At 51.1% G+C, this 19943-nt stretch overlaps 1 protein-coding gene across 1 annotated transcript in view; it reads left to right on the top strand.

The window, feature by feature from the left end:
• The window catches only part of COL22A1 (collagen type XXII alpha 1 chain), a 219550-nt gene that overhangs the window by 12866 nt on the left and 186741 nt on the right, over positions 1-19943 (top strand). The window contains exons 2-3 of the mRNA XM_081502987.1: positions 7478-7640; positions 11195-11761. Coding sequence (XP_081359113.1) covers positions 7499-7640; positions 11195-11761 — 709 coding nt within the window. The 5' untranslated portion in view covers positions 7478-7498. The remainder of the gene's footprint in view (positions 1-7477; positions 7641-11194; positions 11762-19943) is intronic.

Below are 19943 nucleotides of genomic sequence, written 5' to 3'. Positions count from 1 at the left end.
TTTTTATTCTCTTGAAGATTCTGTTTGTTTGTCTTTAGTTGAAAGTACACAACAGAGAATTCTCCACCATGAAAGTCACAGGGAAACACTGGATCACGGGAAGCAAACCAAAGGCACGGAAGTACCCTAGCACTTCTGTGACTAAGTACAGAAGTTGAACGTGAGGCTGACACTAATATGGGGGCAGGGGGGCTGGTGCTTGGCTTCTCCGCCTGCCCCCACCCTGGCTGCACACTGCTTTCCTCCAGGGCTCTGTCCTCCACTCCCTCTTCACTTTCCAAGGAGGGTCTCCTGCCCCACTTTCTCTTCTGAGCTAGACTCAGATGTCTTTGACTTCTCCACCCGAGTGTCTTCCAGGCGACTCAGACTCACTCACTATGTCCTGCTTATCACCCCTACCCCACTCAGTGACCGGCTCCCAGATGTTCAACCTGGAAGTCTGGTACATGGAATCTGCAGCTGGACCACTTGAAAATGTTAGTGTTAGTTGCTCAGTCATGTCTGACTCTTTGCAACCCCACAGACTGTAGTGTGCCAGGCTCCTCTGTCCATGGGGATTCTCCAGGCAAGAATACTGGAGTGAGTTGCCATGCCCTCCTCCAGGTGATCTTCCCGACCCAGGGATCAAATCCAGGTCTCCTGCATTGCAGGCAGATTCTTTACCGTCTGAGCCACGAGGGAAGCCCAAGGACCACTTGACCTCCTTACTGTCTTAGAAAAGATTGTCAGCATCTCTCTTTGTATGTTGCACTAACCTCCTTGTTGATCCCTCTGCTCCATCCATTCTTCTCAATAGGGTTTTCGAAATTGCATCAATATAGGCCACTCCCTTGCATGAGGACATCCACTGCTTCCAAGGGCAAAGTCTGACCCCTTTTTCTAGGTTACTGCCCAAGTCCCTTGACTGCCTTTGTTAACCTGAATTCTTGCCTTCTGCTCCAGCCTGAATTTTCACTGTTGCTTTTACTTCCTCATCTAAATACTTATTGCTCATAAGTGATCCTGGAAGGGAGGTGGGCTATTCCTGGTGAAGACAACCCTTGTCTCCCTGCCTGCTCTCCACCCATCTTTAAGGGCTCAGCTCAGGTGTTACCTCCTCCAGGAAGCCTTCCCTGACTCTCAGGCCTAAGTCAAATGCTTCCCTCTATCAGAGCACTGACCCTACAGAAATGGAAGCATCTACTTGCTTATCTGTGTCCACCATTAGGTCTGAAGCTTCTTGGACAGAGTGTCCTGTTCTGTGTGCCTGGCACTTAGTAAGTGCCTGACCTGCCTTCAGGGCATGATTGAATTGCGGAATAAGTAGACATCAGAGGCCTGGGACCCCTATGCAGTTAACACTGGCCTGTGATGTAGGTGTTGTTATACATGAACGGGCTGAGGTCCAGAGAGGTTAAGTGACTTCCCTGGTTTGCACAGCGACTCATAGGCAGAACTGGACTCTGGACACAGGGTTCTGAAATAGAAGCTCTGTCATTGTCCCAGCTGCTGCAGGAAGAGTCAACACCCCTGAAGGTGCTCGGTCTGTGTTTGGTGACTGAGGAGGACTTGTTGCAGGTCCTACAGGGCAGGGATTTGCATCCAGGAGGCAGGTTCCCCAGCACTCCCAAGGCAGCTGGGCTTTCGGGCTTCCATTGAGACAGAAGCCAACCAGCTTCCTCTGCCCCTTTGCACCTGCAAGTGTGGTCTTCATCAGACAGCACAGCAGAGGCTCAGAAGGACCCGCCTCAGTGGCCTGGGCACAGCCACGCCAGGCTTTTATGTCTCCACCAGATTCCTGCCCAGAGCTTCGTCTGTTGCCCCAGCAACACATCCGCGGTGCCTCACTCCACACAGTCTCCACCCTCCATGGGCAGCGGCCAGACCCTCTGCAGCAGGCAGAGCTCGCACTTTGCCCAGGCTGCCTCTCAATGTGCCAGATCTCATTTTCTCCCTCTAAATTGCCTTCTGCTCAGTGTCTCTTCTCCCCCACCTCTGAGTCCCTGAATAGGGAAGGCTGGTTACTATGGCAATGGGCTGGCTCGTGGAAGGAACTCAGCTCAGTAAATTAATTGCTGGACTTTTGGAGACTAATGGCACAGCCCTGCCTCCCAGGGACAGGGTGTGGCCTGCATCATGCCCGCTTGGCAGCCAAGTCCTAGACAGAGCTGATGAGAGAAATGGAATTGTGGTACCATGCTTGCTGGTGGGGAAGCAAGCCACACAAATCTCACCAGGTACAGTGGCTGTGTCCCTGGTCTGTGCTGGTATCTCTGTGGCACCTTTGTAGAAACTACTTTATGGAACCCTCACAACATCCCCTATGGAGTAGGGATGATCCTCTCTTATGGAGATGGGATGCTCATTTAGTGGCTCCTAAGCATAAAGGTGCCTTACCTGGCCTACCTCCTCAGTAGCCATTTTGCTATGAACACTCCATTCATTCTCTTCTCTACAACATCTTCCAGAAGATAGAAGCACAAGGAACATTTCCTATCTCATTTTGTGATGCCAGCATGATCCTAATCCCAAATAAAGGCATTCAAGAAAAGAAAATGGCAGACCAATATCTCTCGTGAGCCTCACTGCAAAAACTCTCAACAAAATATTAGCAAATGAAATGGCAACCCACTCCAGTGTTCTTGCCTGGAGAATCCCGGGGACGGGGGAGCCTGGTGGGCTGCCATCTGTGGGGTCGCACAGAGTCGGACACGACTGAAGCGACTTAGCAGCAGCAGCATGACAGTGAATAAAGGGAATTCTAGGTCATGGCCAAACAGAGTGTATCCCAGGAATGCAAGGCTGGTTCAATGTTTGGAAATCACTTAATGGAATCCATCACACCAACAAGCAAAGAAGACCCTTCTCTGTCCTCTGGAGGATGCAGGACTTGGTTTTGGCTATATCCATGTTGTTTCTATGCTTAAGAAAGAAGTGTTGCTCCAGCCAGATTCCAATATCCTGAGAAACCCTGTTATGCTTGATTACACCCATGGCCCTGAGATTGCCTGGGACTGAATCCTGGCTACTGGGTGTGTGTCAGGGGCAGGTTCCTGAGTCCTTTGTGCCTCAGTTTCTTAATCTGTAAAATGGGTCTCATGATACTTGCCTTTCAGATTAAATGACTTATTATGTATCAAGTCCTGGGAATGACTCTTGGCAATTAGTAAGCATGTGATATATGTTAAAAAGGTGAGTGTTGGAGAGTGTGGACTTTGGTCATTCAGGCCTGATGGCAGGTCCAGCTCTGACTTTACTGGCCTGGGTGCCTAGAGGAATTGTCTGTGCTCCCTGATCCCAGGTTCATCTTCAGGAGGGTGGGGCTAATAGTACTGCCTTGCAGAGAAGACGTTGCTAAAAGGGGCCTGGCTTGCAGCACACACGTTTCCCCAGCCTGTGAATTTTTAACTCACATATTCACTGGGACAGAGGTCGGCACAGACTGGCCCTGGGGGAGCTTGCTGTAAGGAGTAGTTATTTCTGAGTCCGGTGGACCTGCTTTCACATGCAGCTCTACCCTTCGCCAACTGGGTGTGCTGGGGGCATCTCCCTGCTTGTCAGCCGCGGCTTGCTGGCCTGTGAATGGGAGATGCAGGTGTCCACACCGTGGGGCTGTTCTAGAGATGGTACCTGTGATATATACAGCGTGGAGGCTCTATAGCAATGCTGGGTTTTACCCAGGTACAGGGACCCTTGGGCTTCCCAGGTGGCGCTAGTGGTAAAGAACGCACTTGCCAATGCAGGTAGACATAAGAAAGACAGGTTCAGTTCAGTCCCTGAGTCGGGAAGATCCCCAGGAGGAGGGCATGGCAACCCACTCTAGTATTCTTTCCTGGAGAATCCCATGGACAGTGGAACCTGGAGGGCTACAGTCTGTAGGGTTGCAAAGAGTCGGACACGACTGAAGTGATGTAGCATGCACACACACACAGGGACCCTTGGATGGTGATGGGCTGAAGAAGCAGGTATGGTTGGAGTCCCTGCCCTGGCTTCTGTTACTGACATGGCCTTAAGGTTGCACTAAGGCTTTATTTGCAGCTTTCTTTTTTAAGATTTATTTGTTTATTTTTGCTTTCACTGAGTCTTTGTCACTGTGCACCAGCTTTCTCTAGTTGCAGTGAGTGGGGGCTACTCACTAGCTGCGGTGGGCTGGCTTCTCATTGCAGTGGCTTCTCCTGTTGCAGAGCACAGGCTCTAGGTGCATGGGACCAGCAGTTGTGGCTCTCCGGCTCTAGGGTGCTGGCTCAGTAGCTGTGCACATGGGCTCAGTTGCCTCGCAGCATGTGGGATTTTCCCGGAGCAGGGATCAAACCCGTGTCCCCTGCATTGGCAGCTGGATTCCTAACCACTGGACCACCTGGGAAGCCCTTACTTGCAGTTTTCTTATTTAATCCCCTTGTAGCAACCCGGTAAGGTGGGTTCTGTGAGTATCTCACTCCTCAGTGAGGATGCTAAGATGCAGAGAGGTTGGGTCACTCTCTGAGATTGCAGAGCTGGTGACCGACGCGGATTCGCACCACCAGGCACTCTGGGTTGAGGCTCCGCCCTCCTGACCTCCCGGCGAGGTCTGCCCCCGCCTGCACTGGAACCCACGGAAGCTGTTTTTCTCTTAGTGGCGCTGGCGGGTGATGGAGCTGTGAGAGGGCTGAGCGTGCTGACCTGCGGCCTGGGATGTGGGGTCAGGTGGTCCTCAGCCCAGGTGTGGGGATGCTCCTGGGTTGTTACAGAATCTGCTGCCTATTTCACAGTCAGGCCAACCAGTCCACCCTCACTAGAGAGAGCCGCTCCTGAGATTTCTTCTTATAAGGACACTAATTTATCGTGGGGAACACAACCTCATGACCTCATCTAAACCTAAGTATCTTCCCAAAAGGGGCTTCCCAGGTGGCTCAGACTGTAAAGAATCTGCCTGCAGTGCAGGAGACCTGGGTTGGGAAGATCCCCTGGAGGAGGGCATGGCAACCCACTCCAGTATTCTTGCTTGGAGAATTCCATGGTCAGAGGAGCCTGGTGGGCTGCAGTCTATAGGGTTCCAAAGAGTCGGACACGATTGAGCAACTACCACACGCACACACCTTCCAAGAGACCCCACTTCTAAACACCATCACACTTGGGATTGAGGTTTCAACACATGAATTTGGGGGGACATGATTTAGTCCAGGGAAAAGGGCCTGGACAAACATTTGTAGGTGGTAGGTGAAGAGAAAGGGAGGGTGGGAGGTTGCCAGGAGGGACCACTCAGCACGCCCCAGGATCCACTGGCTCCTCTATTCCCCTAAACGGTCATCTGCATTCAGTGTCCTGTGGATGCTGTGACAAATCATAAAACAATTTAAGCAATGCAGATTTATTATCTTAAAGTGCTCAAGATCAGAATTCCAAAATGGGTCTCACTGGACTAAAATCAAGGGGTTGGCAGGGCTGTCCCCTTCGAAGTCCATAGGGGAGAATTCATTCCTTGCCTCTTCCAGCTTCCAGAGGTCACCTGCATTCCTTGGCTCGTGGCCCCTTCCTCTGTCTTCAGAGCCAACAATGGCTGAGTGAGCAAGTCTTTCTCAGGTTGCTATCTCCCTGTGTTCTGACCCAGATTCTTCCTTTTGTAAGGACCCTTGTGATTACGTGGAGCCCACCCAGATTAATCTCCATATTTTAAGGTCAGGCGATTAGCTATGTATTTTTTTTTTTTTTTTTAGCATTAACTTATTCTTTTTCTCTTTTTCCATTTCCTTATGTATTTCTTGGCTGTGCTGGGTCTCCGCTGCAGTGTGTAGGCTTCTCCAGTTGCAGTGCACAGGCTCTCTAGCTAGGCGTGTGGGCTCAGCAGTTGTGGCACATGGGTTTAGCTGCCCTGTGGCATGTGGGATCTTCGTTCCCCAACCAGGGATTGAATCCACGTCCCCGGCGTTGGAAGACAAATTCTTAACTACTGGCCCACCAAGCAAGTCATGATTTGCAATCTTAATTCCACCTGTAATTTTCATTCTTCCTTGCCATGTAGCATAAAATATTCACAGAGATAAGGATATGGACATCATTTATTAGGTTTATTGTAATAAAAAGTATATAACATAACATTTACCATTTTAAGTGTGTGACTCAGTAGCATCAGCTTCATTCAGATATTGTATAAACATCAGCACTATTTCTGGAACATTTTCATCACCCTGGACAAAAACCCTATAACCATAAAGCAATAACAGATGTCTCACTGCATGTTTAGGCCTTTCTTTAATTTCGTTCAGCAGTGACTTGCGGTTTTCAGTGTACAAGTCTTGCACTTCCTTGGTTCAGTTTATTCCTAAGAATTTTATGCTATTTTTTGATGCTATTGTAAATCAAATTGTTTTTCTTAATTTCTCTATGGATTGTTCATTGCTGCTGGACAGAAGTGCAGCAGACTTTTGAATGCTGATTTTTTTATTCTGCAACTTTGCTGAATTTGTTTGTTGGTTCTAATGGCTTTTTGTGAGTTTTTAGGGTTTCTTACACATGGTAACTATCATCTCACCTTCTCCTGAAATGGTCACAGGACTGTCCCCCTCCTGTTCCTGAGCCCCCATAACCATCCCCCTTCCCTCTATCAGTGTCATTGAGCCTACCTTGCCCTGGCCTGTGTCTTACCTGTCTCCCAGGTGTCAGTGAGTATGGATTTGGTGACATTCATCTGCCTGCCCTCAGAACCTGGCACATGAGGGCCACTGGCAAATATTTGTGAATGAATAAATCAATGGTAACCTCTATAAGCAGTTTCCTTTTCCTGGATCTTGGCATTAGCAATGACAAACAGTTTTTGAAATGGTCATCCACATGAAAATAAAATACTCAAAATGGGAAATAATTTAGCTAATAAACCTCAATGGATCAAAGAAATGCGTTGAAAGCAAGAAGGGATGTTGAGTTAGCAAAAATCAAAGGAATGGTGCCACTCTGTGTGGCCACGTACGTAGTGAGGGGGCACCCCCACACACTCCTACACTGCTGGAGGCAGCGAAAATAGTGCAACCTTTTTGCAAAGCAGTTTGACACTTCATACCAGGGTCCTTTCAAAACCCATAGGATGCCCCAGGTATTTTCCTACAAATCTATTGCAAGAAAATAACTGAATATGGGCAAAGAGATGTTCTCTTGTGACATGCTAAACAAATAAAGCAGCCTATTAATGTCTAAAAGTAGAAAATAAGGTCAGAATAATGATGTTAGTGTCACAGGTCATAGCCTTAGGGAGCAGATAACATGAGGCCTGCAGGTTCTTAATTAATTTGCATCTGTTAATGGATGGATGGGGACTGCAGGGATGGATGAATCAGGGATCCGGAGGTAACACTGAGCTTTGCTCTTAGAAAGTCATACCTTTGGCTGTGTGAAAAGTTGAGTCTCAACAGTGAAGAGGGTTGGGAGGCTGGGTCTGGGGAATTCTTCCCATCAGGGGGTCCAGAGGTTACTGCTGCAGCTTCTCAGCTCAAGGGCCCTCCTTTAAAGGTGTTCTTTCTCCACCCAGGACATGTTCCAGTAGACCCTCATGGTGTCTCTTTCTGGCCAAGAAACGCTTGTTCCCAAGCAAGAGAGAGCCATGGGCCGCCTGCGAGGGAGCATCGTGGCCTGCCTCCTGTGGATGCTGCTGCTTTGGAGTGGGGACTGCGGCTGTCAGGCCCAGAGGGCAGGTGGGGCCGTAGGCTGAATACAGAGCAGTGGGTGTGTGTCCATGCGTGTGTGGGTGTGGGCTGGGGGTGAGCTAGTACCGGTGTGTGTGAGAGCGTGGGTCATCCCAGGTGTGGTGTCCACTGTCCCCCAGCCAGTGTGAGTCATAATCAGCCGTGCTGCTGGGGCGTGTGCACATGTGTGAGAGTGAACACACGTCTGCAGTCGATCACACAACGTGTTGAGCGTGTGTCTGTTGACCGCATACCTGGTGTGGGGACAGCAGTGGGCTTAGTGCCCTGCTGCCTCGTCTGGTTCTTGGGAGGACCTTGGGCCACAGCCCGAGGGGCACCCTGGAGTCCAGCCTGAAGAGGCGGCCAGGACAGTGAGCGGCCAGAAAGTGGGGAAGTTATGGGAGCAGAGACAGCCCAGACGGGAGGGGTGAGAAGTGATGGGACGGTTTGCCCACCTGTCTGAGGGCCTTCTGGGAGGAGTCACGGTCTGTGGGGGATCTGAGAAAGGAGTCTGGGATGGGAGAGGGTTGGTCTATCACGGCACCCAAGCCCGCATGCTGGGTCCATGGTACACAGCTGGACCTGGTCTCAGGGAGAGAACTGTTGCTAGATGGCTGGGTGACCCATTTTACAGATAAGGAACTGAGGCAACAGGTGCACAGTATTGGATAAAAACTATGTAAACTGAAAGGGTTTACTGTGCAGTCCAGGGGACTATATTCAATATCTTATAGTGATTTATAATGGAAAAGAATTTTTAAAAAGACTATACATCGATACATAAATATTTATAAGCAGATCACTTTGCTATAACCCCTGAAACTAACACAATATTATAAATAAACTATACTTTGATTTTTTAAAATGTTGGAAAAAAAAGAGAGGCCCCCGCTCGCCCCACCCCCGCCCCATGAGGTTGAAGGAACGGGAAGGGCTGAGCTAGAGTCATGCTGTTTATCTGGGTCCTCCAAAGAAGAGGAAAAACAAAAACGACAAACTCCGAAGGCTTGCATTTCTCCATCACTTTACAATGGTCTATTCTGCCTGCAACTCACAAAGCTGGGGTAGCTAGAAAGACAGTGATGAGTGTGGACATCCTGTTTTCCATGTGAGGAACACAGGCCTTCCAAGGAGATTTCTGTGCCCCCTGTGGCAGCCACAAGTGCCCAGTTGGCACCAGGATTATCAAATTCAGAAGCGGGAAGGCTCAAGGACCTTCTGTCTCCGCCCCCATTTCATCGAGTAGAAAGCAGTCTGTGGGGTCACAGGGCCCCTGTGGGTGGCAGGACCAAGGCCAGAAGCCAGGGCCCCTCCTGCCACACTGCTCTTCATTCTCACCTGCCCGCAACCTCACCTGTGCCCTGAGCTCCAGGAGAAAGTGGCCCCTTGATGAGGCCTCCCACACAAATGAACCTTCTGCCGCCTACAACCACATCACCTCAAGGGTTAGAGCCATGGGCAGCAATCACCCTGATCAGGCTGGGACATCACTGTCCCAAAGGTAAAAGGATGACCTTTGTGTCCAGGGGAAAAACTCCCCAGGAGTTTTCTCTGAGTCCACACATCTTGGCAAACACACTTTGAAAGCTCTTATCTTGTTAGGGGATCCGTTCTGTGAAGGCAGGGGTTCACCTAGGCTTCTCAGCCAAATGGACTTGGATTTTAAAAAACTAGAGGGGAAGGTAGACATGGAAAATTCAAGGGGAGCACTGGAGCAGGGTGGGATGAGGACATATGCATGTGTGTGTGTATGTGTGTGTGTGTGTGTGTGTGTGTAAATATACCTAGCTTTATTATTTTTGTTTTTTGAACTTAATGCATTGTGTGTAAACACAAGATCAGTACTACAAAGTAATACAATTCACTCATGGCTCTGCTTGCCAGAAAGAAACAATGATTCTTTTTGTAGCTTTTCTCGTCAGTACACAGTTGTATACACATACACACTCACACACACACACACACACAGACATGTGCTTTGCATAGCTAATGATAGATGATAGAGTGGAAGGTGTATCCACGTTGGTAAATATGGCCATCACTGTGGTGGCCTCCTGGCATTCCATTGAATGATGCAGGAAGAATATTATGGGTCCTTATGCGTACCCATGAAGGCAGGCTCCGGGATTTTGCTTGGCAATGCTGCCATGAACTTCCTTACAGTTTTACTTTTGCCCTTCTATGTATCTGCTGGTTTTCTTCGAGTAAATCACTGAATCTGGAATTGGTAGATTCAAAGATACAAGGCTTTTAGGACTCTGATGATGGGGGTGACAAACCCGAGTCACTTCTTGAGCCCACAAAGGGATTCTCCTTATATCCTCACTGGCCACCACAGTAATATTTTTTACTTTTGCCAACTGGACGTTCTAACAAAGTGAGATCTCTCTTTTTGAAAAAAATTTTATTTTCACTGATCAACTGTCTGTGCCAGGTGTTTCCAGAAGCCTTATCCGCTGCTCCTGTTGTCATAGCCAAGACTCAGATTCTGGAAAAATCGAGGGAGGGGCATTTTGATGATTCCCCTGTCTACTTGGGCAGCACTTTGAAGTTTAGAAAACACTTTTCCTCCTATTATCTAACTGTAAAATGGGGACCAGCATGCTCTCCACACAGGGCTGCCCTGTGCATCAGAAATAAACTATAGTGCCGCATTTTATTTAATCAAAAGTGTCATATAGCTTATATAAAGTTTATATTTGTAAAAATATGAGCATATTTTTATAAAGCACTGTAGACTTTCTAAAATATATGAATGCAATCCATTTTATATGATTTCTAATAGTGAGACACTGTGAACTGTTTAACTATCAGACAGGAGAGGACTGGCTAAATAAATTATGTTCATCCCTGCAGCGGAATCTCTGCAGCCATGGAAACCAGCATTATCACACTGGAAATGGGCTCCTGGCGTATCACTGGATGCTGGGAACCAGCTTATATATCAGTGCCATGGGTACAGGCCCACTTCTGCCAACGGCATAAATAAATACACTGTGGGTTAGCAGTGGTTATCTCTGCCCAGATGGAAATAGAAGTGTTTGAAGATTTTTTGGATTGCCTTTTGCAGATTGGAAAGACAATGAAGTCACTTTTGAACCAACATAGTAGGAGTTAACGAAAGTGACAACAGTTGTCAGTAGTGTTACATGACTGTTATTCACTTACATGAATATATCTGTAACCTATATATAATCATATATACTTATATACGGTACATAATATATAATATATATAATTATGTTATTCACTTATATAAATACATATAAACTATATAATTATCTATAGTATATAATTATATGTGTTATTCACTGTATCTTTAGCACATATTAACTATATATGTAGTAAGGTGAACTTCACAGAAATCTTGGGGAGACTCCCCATCACATGGCCTTTAGGGAACCGAGGTCGGGGCTTTAAGGCGGCAGCCCAGCCCCCCTCCCTCCCCTCCACCCCCCCTCACCAAGCGGAGCAGGCGGGGTCTGGAGGCAGATCTGGGGGACCCGGATGACCACGCCCCCAGCCTCCCCCCAAGGACCCAGCCTTTCCCGTCTCCCCTGTAGGTTGCAAAACTGTCCACTACGACTTGGTGTTTCTGCTGGACTCCTCCTCGAGCGTGGGCAAGGAGAACTTCGAGAAGGTCCGGCAGTGGGTGGCCAACCTGGTGGACACGTTCGAGGTGGGCCCGGAGCGCACGCGGGTGGGCGTGGTGCGCTACAGCGATCGCCCGGCTACGGCCTTCGAGCTGGGCCGCTTCGGCTCGCGGGCCGCGGTTCGCGCGGCGGCCCGGCAGCTGGCCTACCACGGCGGCCACACGCACACGGGCGATGCTCTGCGCTTCATCACGCGCCACAGCTTCACGCCGCGCGCCGGCGGCCGCCCCGGGGACCGCGCCTTCAAGCAGGTGGCCATCCTGCTGACCGACGGCCGCAGCCAGGACCTGGTGCTGCCTGCCGCCATGGCCGCGCGCCGCGCCGGCATCCGCATCTTCGCCGTGGGCGTGGGCGAGGCACTACGCGAGGAGCTGGAGGAGATCGCCTCCGAGCCCACGGCGGCGCACGTCTTCCACGTGTCCGACTTCGACGCCATCGACAAGATCCGGGGCAAGCTGCGGCGGCGCCTGTGCGAGAGTGAGTGAGGGCTGTGCTCGGGGCGGGCAGGGCGGGGGTTGGGGGAGACCCGGCTTCCAGGCAGAGGCGGGCCGGAGGACACCCGGTGGCTGCCAGGAAACACATGCGCACCCACCCCGAGGGTGCACACCCATCCCCAGGGTCCCCTGGGCCCTGCACCTCGGGCCTCGAATCCAGGGAAAGAAAATTCAGGAGGGCTGGGTCCTAAACCCCGCCCAGCCTCAGAGTTTGGTTACATGTCTTTGGTTCCAGCTTCATGTCTGCCCTGGGGACCATGCAGTGGCTTCTCAGGGCCCCTGAGTCAGAGCAAGTGCTTGCAGAGGCCTTGCCCAAGCACCTGCTCTCAGAGGTGAGAGATGTCAGGTCCTGCCCCTCTCCTGAGGTGTCACAGTGAAAGATCATGGAAGAACGGGGCACAGACCGCCTTCAGGAACTGTCCCGGGCAAGCCCGAGGCAGCCACTTCAAGATGATGGCCGCTGCTGGTCCCAGAAGCCAGGGGCTCTGGACCTGTTGCTCTCTGAGATCACCCGAGGCCTCTGAGTTATTTGTCTGGAATCTTGACTGTGGCTGGGTCTGGGGGGATGAGAGAGGGAAGAGTATGTGGGTGGAGTGGGGTGGGGGGAACAAGTGGGCAGAGAGCCAGTGGCCCCTAGGGCTCTGACCTGGGCGGCTGACCTCAAGATTCTAGTGGGGTCATCCTGAGGCCAGCCCCCTCTCCAGGACAGGAGGGGCTGGAGTGGGTTTCTCCCTTGCCAACCTTTCCCCTGCTTCAGCCTGTGCCTGCTTCACTGGGGTGACCTTCCTTCCTTGCTGGTAACTTCCCCCTCCAGGGCCCAGGTGGGGGCAGGGAGCAGCGTCAGCCTCTGTCTTACTGACTTCTCTGGGGGACTGAGCCCTGGGTCCGGGAGCCCCTAGGGTCCCACCTAGACAGGGGCAGGAGGCTGGGGCAGTGGAGGAGGGACTGACAGTGGGAACAGCTGGCTGGAGCTGCAGGGACCTGGTCCCAGGGATGAGCCGGCCTTGCAGCTCAGCCTCGTCTGAGACTTGATGCTGCTCTCTGTTTCTTTAGCACTCTGTGGCTTTTTCTCTATGTTGACTCTCTTAATTGCTACTTATTTATTCACAGATACTTACAGGGAATCTTTTTTTTGTGTAGCCTCGTGCTGATTTCTGGGCCTATAGGAAAAGATAAGACACAGCCCCTGCCGTCAGGGCTTTCCTCATCTGTGTTGTTCAGTCTCTAAGTCCTGTCCGACTCTTTGTGACCCCATGGACTGCAGCACGCCAGGATCCCCTGTCTTCCACTATCTCCCAGAGCTTGCTCAAACTCATGTCCATTGAGTCAGTGATGCAATCCAACCATCTCATCTTGTCATACCCTTCTCCTGCTGCCTTCAGTCTTTCTCAGCATCAGGGTCTTTTCTGATGAGTTGACTTTTCACATCAGGTGGCCAAAGTATTGGAACTTCAGCATCAGTCCTTCCAAGGAATATTTAGGATTGATTTCCTTTAGGATTGACTGGTTGGATCTCCTTGTAGTCCAAGGCATTCTCAAGAGTCTTCTCTAGCACCACAGTTTGAAAGCATCAATTCTTTGGTGCTCAGCCTTCTTTATGGTCCAACTCTCACATCCACATATGACTACTGGGAAAACCATAGCTTTGACTATATGGACCTTTGTTAGCAAAGTAATGTCTCTACTTTTTAATATGCTGTCTAGGTTTGTCATAGCTTTTCTTCCAAGGAGTAAGCGTCTTTTAATTTCATGTCTGCAGTCACCATCTGCAGTGATTTTGGAGCCCAAGAAAATGAAGTCTGAGCCTCATCTAGATGTTGGTAAAGACACCAAAAAAAGGAATGTGGTGGGTGAGGTCCTGCTGTGGTTTTGGTGGATGGTGACCTTGAGAATGAGGGAGGGCTTCCTGGAGGAGGTAGCGCTTAGAGAGTTTAAAAGAAAGCACGAGCTTCAGGATGAGTTGGCAGAGTTTAGTCAATGAACTATAATGACTGGAGGAAAGGAGCAGAATGGGGGCTGGTGGCTTTGTGTGATTGTCAAGGCCTGAATAAAGGACAGCCTTGTGTGCATGGGGAGGCATTGAGGGTTCTGGGCAGGATGTGACATGGTCAGATCTTTGCGCAGAAAGTAATGCTGGCCGGATAGCAAGCCCCCTCACAAGACGGCTGGGCAACTTCAGAGAATGGTGTTGGAGCTGGATGCCCAGGCCCGTTTTACAGATGAGGAAAGGGATGCCCAGAGTGTTAAGGGACACTCACCTGCTCCATAATGTGCAATTCACTGGCTGTGGACTTCCATAGGGACTTCATTTGACCCTCCTTACAGCCTCCTAAGATACAGATGCTCCCCTTCTTGCAGAATGCTGAGATCCCGGGGGGCACAGCTGCAAGGCTTGCGGGGCCTTCAGCAGCAGTCCAGAGAGGTGCTGGGACCACGTGGGGAAGAGGAGGAAGGGAGGATGAACCGCTCAGGCAAGGCCAGGTGAAGACTTGATCTAGGTGCATATGGCCAGAAATACCGGCTGACAAGAGGTGGGCGCTGGGACCCAGGTCCAGCCAAGGAGAAGTCATCCAGCCTGGTGCCTCAGGGTCTGTGAGCACCCAGCTGACCCCCCACTCTGGCATTTCTTCATCCTGGAAGTCTGGGTTCAAAGTAGTTCTTCATCTGGCAGAGCAGAATCTAGATTTTGAAGAGGTTCCCCCTCCCAGGGCATGGTTTTGGGAATGGTTCAGACAACCCTGGAGAGGTCAGGTCACTGGATCGTGTTGCCCAGTTAACAAAATGTCAGTGTGGGCACAGAATCTGGGCCGTCAGCCTCTGCCTCATCCCCCTGTGCCCCTAGAACACAGATTTCACCACCGCTGACCCTAGGTCTGAGTCAGGGACAATGATCACAGGTAACAGCAAACCCTGTTCTAACTTGCTTAAAGAGTAAGGCACATGGACATCACCAGGATGTACAGGCCAGCGGTCTGGCAGCCCCGAGCGGAGACCAGGCCCTCTTACTCTCCTGTTGCTCTGCTTGCTCTTGGTGTTAATTCTGTTCTTGGCAGATTTGTGTGTCAGGGTCCGGCAGTGACCAGTGTGGACAGAAGAGATGCTGATGAGGTTCTGTTTGGAGGAGACTGAGGTCAGGGAGGGAGAGGGAGGTGCTGGGAACCAGCGGCGGGAGCGGGGACGGCAGGGAGCCAGGGTCTCTGGGTGGGGAGGGCCTGCGCATCACGAGCTCTGGTCTCCTGTCTTGGGGAGGATTGCGGCTGTCCGCTTGGCCATCACCCAGAGGGAGCAGGAAAGGAGTCCCAGCCTCACTCCCCGCCCGCCCGGCTGGCTGACCTCATCCTGCAGCAGCCAGCGAAGGAGCCGGATGACGCGGACCGGAGCAGGACAGAGAAAGAACAGGTGTGCGTTGGACCCAGGAAAGGAGAGGGTGACCCCACAGCCCTGGACTTGTCCAACTGGACACCTGTAGGCCCTGTGACTGTCCCCACCGTAACCTCGGAGTGAAAGCAAGCTGACTCTCTGGGCCTGAACCATAGGACCCTGTTTGACACTGGAGAGTGGAGCCTCTCCTCCCTGGAGGAAAGGGGTCTGACCCGGGAGGAACACCAGGGACCAGACCCAGGGGGAAAGGATGCAGGTCCAGCCCGCCAGCACGTCGCACGTCGGCTGTGGAAATGTCAGGAGAAAGTCAGGACTCTCCGTCTGCAGGCTTCTCCACATGCCTGAATGGAGGGAAGATTCGAGTTATTCTTAGTCATCTGAAGGGAATCCGGTTTGTAAATACAGCTGGAGGCTGAGGGGGTCCACTCTATTCTGGAGACTCAGGAAGCAAAATCCCTTCACAATTGCTTCAATTAGAAACAAAGCAAAACAAGACAGAAGCGGGACCAGTAACATAGTGGAAAGCACGTGGTGGATTGAATCAAGGAACCCTGCAGCATCCAAACAGCTAGAAGCCCCTTGGCACAGGGAGGGCACCTGCGGGGGATTCATGGTCTGAATCTGGGCTGTTCCCACAGGGGTTGCTCACTGACGACCTGGGAGATCATAGAGTAACAACATGGGTTTCCAGTGTCGTGATCTTTCAGTCTATTCAATCCACTCATTCATTTATTCATTCAGCAGCCATGGTGAATTCACACTAATCTGTTCATTCATTCAACTTCAACCCAACCATGCGTTGTAGTTGGCATTGGTTCACTTCAGTCCATCTATCCATCCATTCATTCATTCATTGAACAGTCACACACTGAGTGAGTCATCTGCCAGGCACATACCAGGTGTCCAGGATGCAGTGATGGAGCTGATGTCCTTCAGCTTTTTCTCCTGGAGGCAGCAGGGAAGTGACAGATTATTATACCGCAGACTGTGCATGCTGGTTGCCTCCTGCCGTTTGAAATTTCTGTTAGTTTGTCTGTGTCAGAGCTGCCTTTACCCATGGAATACAATCCTCACCAGGGAAAGGCTGTTCCTAGGGGTACCAGTGCCTGGAACGGAGCCTAGGATGGAGGAGGAGCTGCCTGAATGTTGTTGAAAAAGAAATTAGGGGCAGCAGCCTGCAGTGGATTCTGTGCTGTGCATGTTGGAAGCAACTCACGCAATGATCTACTGCCTCCCAAATGCAAAGACTAAGCATATTCAGCAAATCTGAAATCATAGCCAACAATAACTGTTTCCCTTGTGTGTATGTTGGTGAGCAGAGAGGAACAATTAGATGTTGAAGGTTGATGAGGGTCTGGAAAAGACAGGCAAGGGGGTGGGGTTGGGGGTGAATCATACCTGCTCCCTACAGCAGGTCAGATCCGGGGATGAAGGACCCCAACCTGACTTCCCGGGGTTGGGGGCGGTGAACAGCACTCAGAGAGCCCTCTATTCTCTGAGCACCAAACGTTTTGAAGGCTGGGGAGAATATTTGAGTTACATTCACACTGTGTTCTTACCCAGCCCAGTTGGGGTGGGGGGAAGGGGTGGTGTCAGTGCTCACATTTTGCATGTGGGGAAACTGGTGCCCTGGTCCCGCGCTGGCCATCACGTGTGGCCAGTGACCAGTCTGGGGCTGGTCCAGACTGAGAAGTGCCTTAGTGACATACCCACTGGATTTTGTAGACGAGGTATGAAAAAAGAGTAAAGCATCTCATGCATATTTTTATATTAATTGCATATTTAAATGATAGTATTATGGAAATTTGGGGCTTCCCTTGTAGTTCAGTCAGTAAGAGTCTGCCTGCAATGCAGGAGACCTGGGTTGGATTCCTGGGTCGGGAAGATTTCCCCTGGAGAAGGAAATGGCAACCTACTCTAGTATTCTTGCCTGGAGAATCCCATGGACAGGAACCTGGCAGGCTACAGCCCACGGGGTCGCGAGAGTTGGACACAACTGAGAGACGAAGCACACAGCACACACACATTCTGGAAATTTAGGGTTCAATACAACATATTCCTAAAAGTAATTTCACCTAGTTCTTTTTACTTTTTTAAAATTGTGGCTGCTAGAAAATTTAACTTTATGTATGAAGCCTACATACGAGGTTCCTCCGTCTTCTGTGATGCTGATGCTGCAGGTGGGAACTGAGATGTGACTGCTTCCAGAGCCTGTGCTTTCCAGCCAGCCTGGCTACAGGAGAGAGGCAGGGCAGTTCGGCGGGACAGAGGGGAAGCTGAGTCCTAGCTCAGTGCACAGGAGGTGAGGGGCCAGTGTCCGGGTGCCGCAGCCCTGGCCCTCAGGCAGCAGAGCCTGGGGTGTGGGGCCGTGGCTGCCCTGCTCTGGGCTGCAAGCCCAGCTGGGAGTGACCATGTGAGCAGAGGAGGGGGTGACGCGGAGATAGGACCAGGCCTGGGATTGGACAGTGCTTTTTCAGGGTAGCCGCTGCGGAAGCTTCTCTTTGTCCAAATTGCTCCTGGACCAGCTGTGGACCCGAACTATCCTTGTGCTTCTCAGGCCTCAGAATGCCATCATCCCTCACTGCTTGGAGCAGAATTCCCATAATCTGCTTCCTAAATCATAGCAGCAGATAGGATAACTTAGTGCCGCCAGCTGATTTTTTTTTTCTATTGCATTTATGGCTTACTTTCTGCATCCGTCCTTTCTCAGAGTTCATATTCACAACGCTTATGTGCTTATGTTGGCTTTTACCCCATGGCCACTCCTGGTCCCTCGGTGAGGTGGCTGGTTCGGGTCACTCCTGAAGTGGCCCTGCTGGCTGGGAGCAGACCTGGCAGTCTGACCTCACTCTGTTTGACTGCAGGGCCTGAGCTCTTCCCACTAACTTTGGATATCAGGAACCATCTTTAAACCAACCATGGCTTTGAAGTCTCACCCCAACCCCCTCAGTAAGTTTTTCTTCTGTTGCTGATGGCACTGAGGGGCCAAGTGGCTTAGCCAGGATCACAGGGAATCAGGCCTTCGACTCTTCACCCAGCTCAGCACCCAGTGCCCGCAAGTCTGAGCTTTTCCAAGCTGTCGTTCTGTAATCCTATCAGATGTCTAATTATTGAACCCTACCAGGGCCTGGTCCAGGCCTGGCTCCTCCTGCACGGTGACCAGTGGCTGTTTGTTCAATAGACAGATGAAGATCATGGTAGCTGAAGAAGTCTTTATTCTCATTTTATCCTCATTTTATCAATGACAGAGATGATCTGCAAACTTAGGACTGCACTAGCAGCAGCAAGCACGCATGGTGGTGTTGTCAGAGCCGTGTTTCTGGCATCATGACCTCCGTGGCCTTGCCCGGTGACCTCCCCTAAGGTCTGCTCTGGCCCGTGGCTCACTGTCCCCCTGGCCCTGGGCTCACCCAGGGAAGCACCTCCATGTCAGGACGTCAGCTCCTGCCCCTCCGTGGCCTGCTGAGGTCCACAGGGGACTGGATCTCAGCCTGGCTTCCTGCAGAGTGTGGGGCGGAGGCCCAGCCCCAGAGCCGCGGCTGTAATTAAGAGCCCTCTCCACCCCGGGCTCGGTCATGGCCACGACACAACCTTTATATAGCTGGTGGTGTGGCCTTCAGCGATCTTGTGGCTTACCAGTGCCCACAGCCGGGGAGCCTCCGCCTGCTTCTATTCTGGGGATGCTCTCTGGTGGTCCTGCCTCCCCTCTCCCCAGGGACAAGGACCATGTCCTGGACTGTGTCCTTTAGCTCTTGGATGTTGGTGTGACTGAGGGCACAGAAGGAGCTTCTCATGTCTCTCTGGTTCATGACATGCAGCCTCCTCCCTCCCTCCCTCCCTCCTCTGTGCTGTGTGTCCACCTGCTGTCCCAGTGGATTTTGACTACTGGATGCGATCCTTACCATGACAACACACACGCAGGGGGGCTTTCTTATGTGTGAGGTGGAATGCATTTTATTGTTCTCCTGCAGATCTCACTGGAAGCATGTCGGCATCCCCTCCCCAGCCATGTGTTTCGCCAGTATGTGATTTTATGCATGTCCTCAGCCCCTGCAAGAAGGGACCCGGTGTCCTGTGCTCGTTAGATCTGCTCACAGACTTGGCTACCGTGAGGATGAGGGAGGTGGGCCCCGGGTCCGGGCGCTGAGATTCCTTGAGAGGCTCTTTCTTGCTTTGGACTGTATCTGCCACAGGCCACTTCACCTTCAGGTGAGGGAATCACTTGAAAATTTGTTCTATGCTTTTTTTTTTAAAATAGCAGAAAACAATTTGAGTAAATCACAGGACTTATTTGTGTGACTGGGAACCGACCAGGTAGACCTTTGAAGACAGCAGCTCACGGCAGCACGAGTCTTAAGGGCTCTCTATTATACTCTTAGGTTACTTTCTCAACACGTATTTTTTGTTTCGCTCTTATCTCCTGGACTTTGTTCTGAGGCAAGGGGATCACGATGGTGAATGATCACATCTGAGATTCTACTTTTAGGGTGATACTTCCCAGAAAGGAGATGGGGGAAAAAATCAAGTGAACAGGAATGTGACTTCATAGAGTGGTTAAGTGCTTTGAAGAAATGAGGAAGGGTCGCATGATACAGGTTCTCAGGTAGGAAGGTTACAGGAAGGCCTTTGAGAAGAGAAAAGCTGAGTTGAAGCTGGAGTGACATGAAACAGCCGTTCACGCCAAGGTTGATGGGCCCAGAGTTCCAGGCAGAGGCAAGTAGGGAACCAAGGGCCTGCTGGAGGCCTGGGCCTGATGCCTGAGGTGAGGGGGCGGCTGGGCCCGG

Source organism: Giraffa tippelskirchi, chromosome 6, assembly GCF_054371585.1.
Source record: "Giraffa tippelskirchi isolate mGirTip1 chromosome 6, T2T-mGirTip1v1.2.pri, whole genome shotgun sequence".
Taxonomy (NCBI): Eukaryota; Metazoa; Chordata; class Mammalia; order Artiodactyla; family Giraffidae; genus Giraffa; species Giraffa tippelskirchi.
This window is presented reverse-complemented; position numbering and strand designations above follow the sequence as displayed.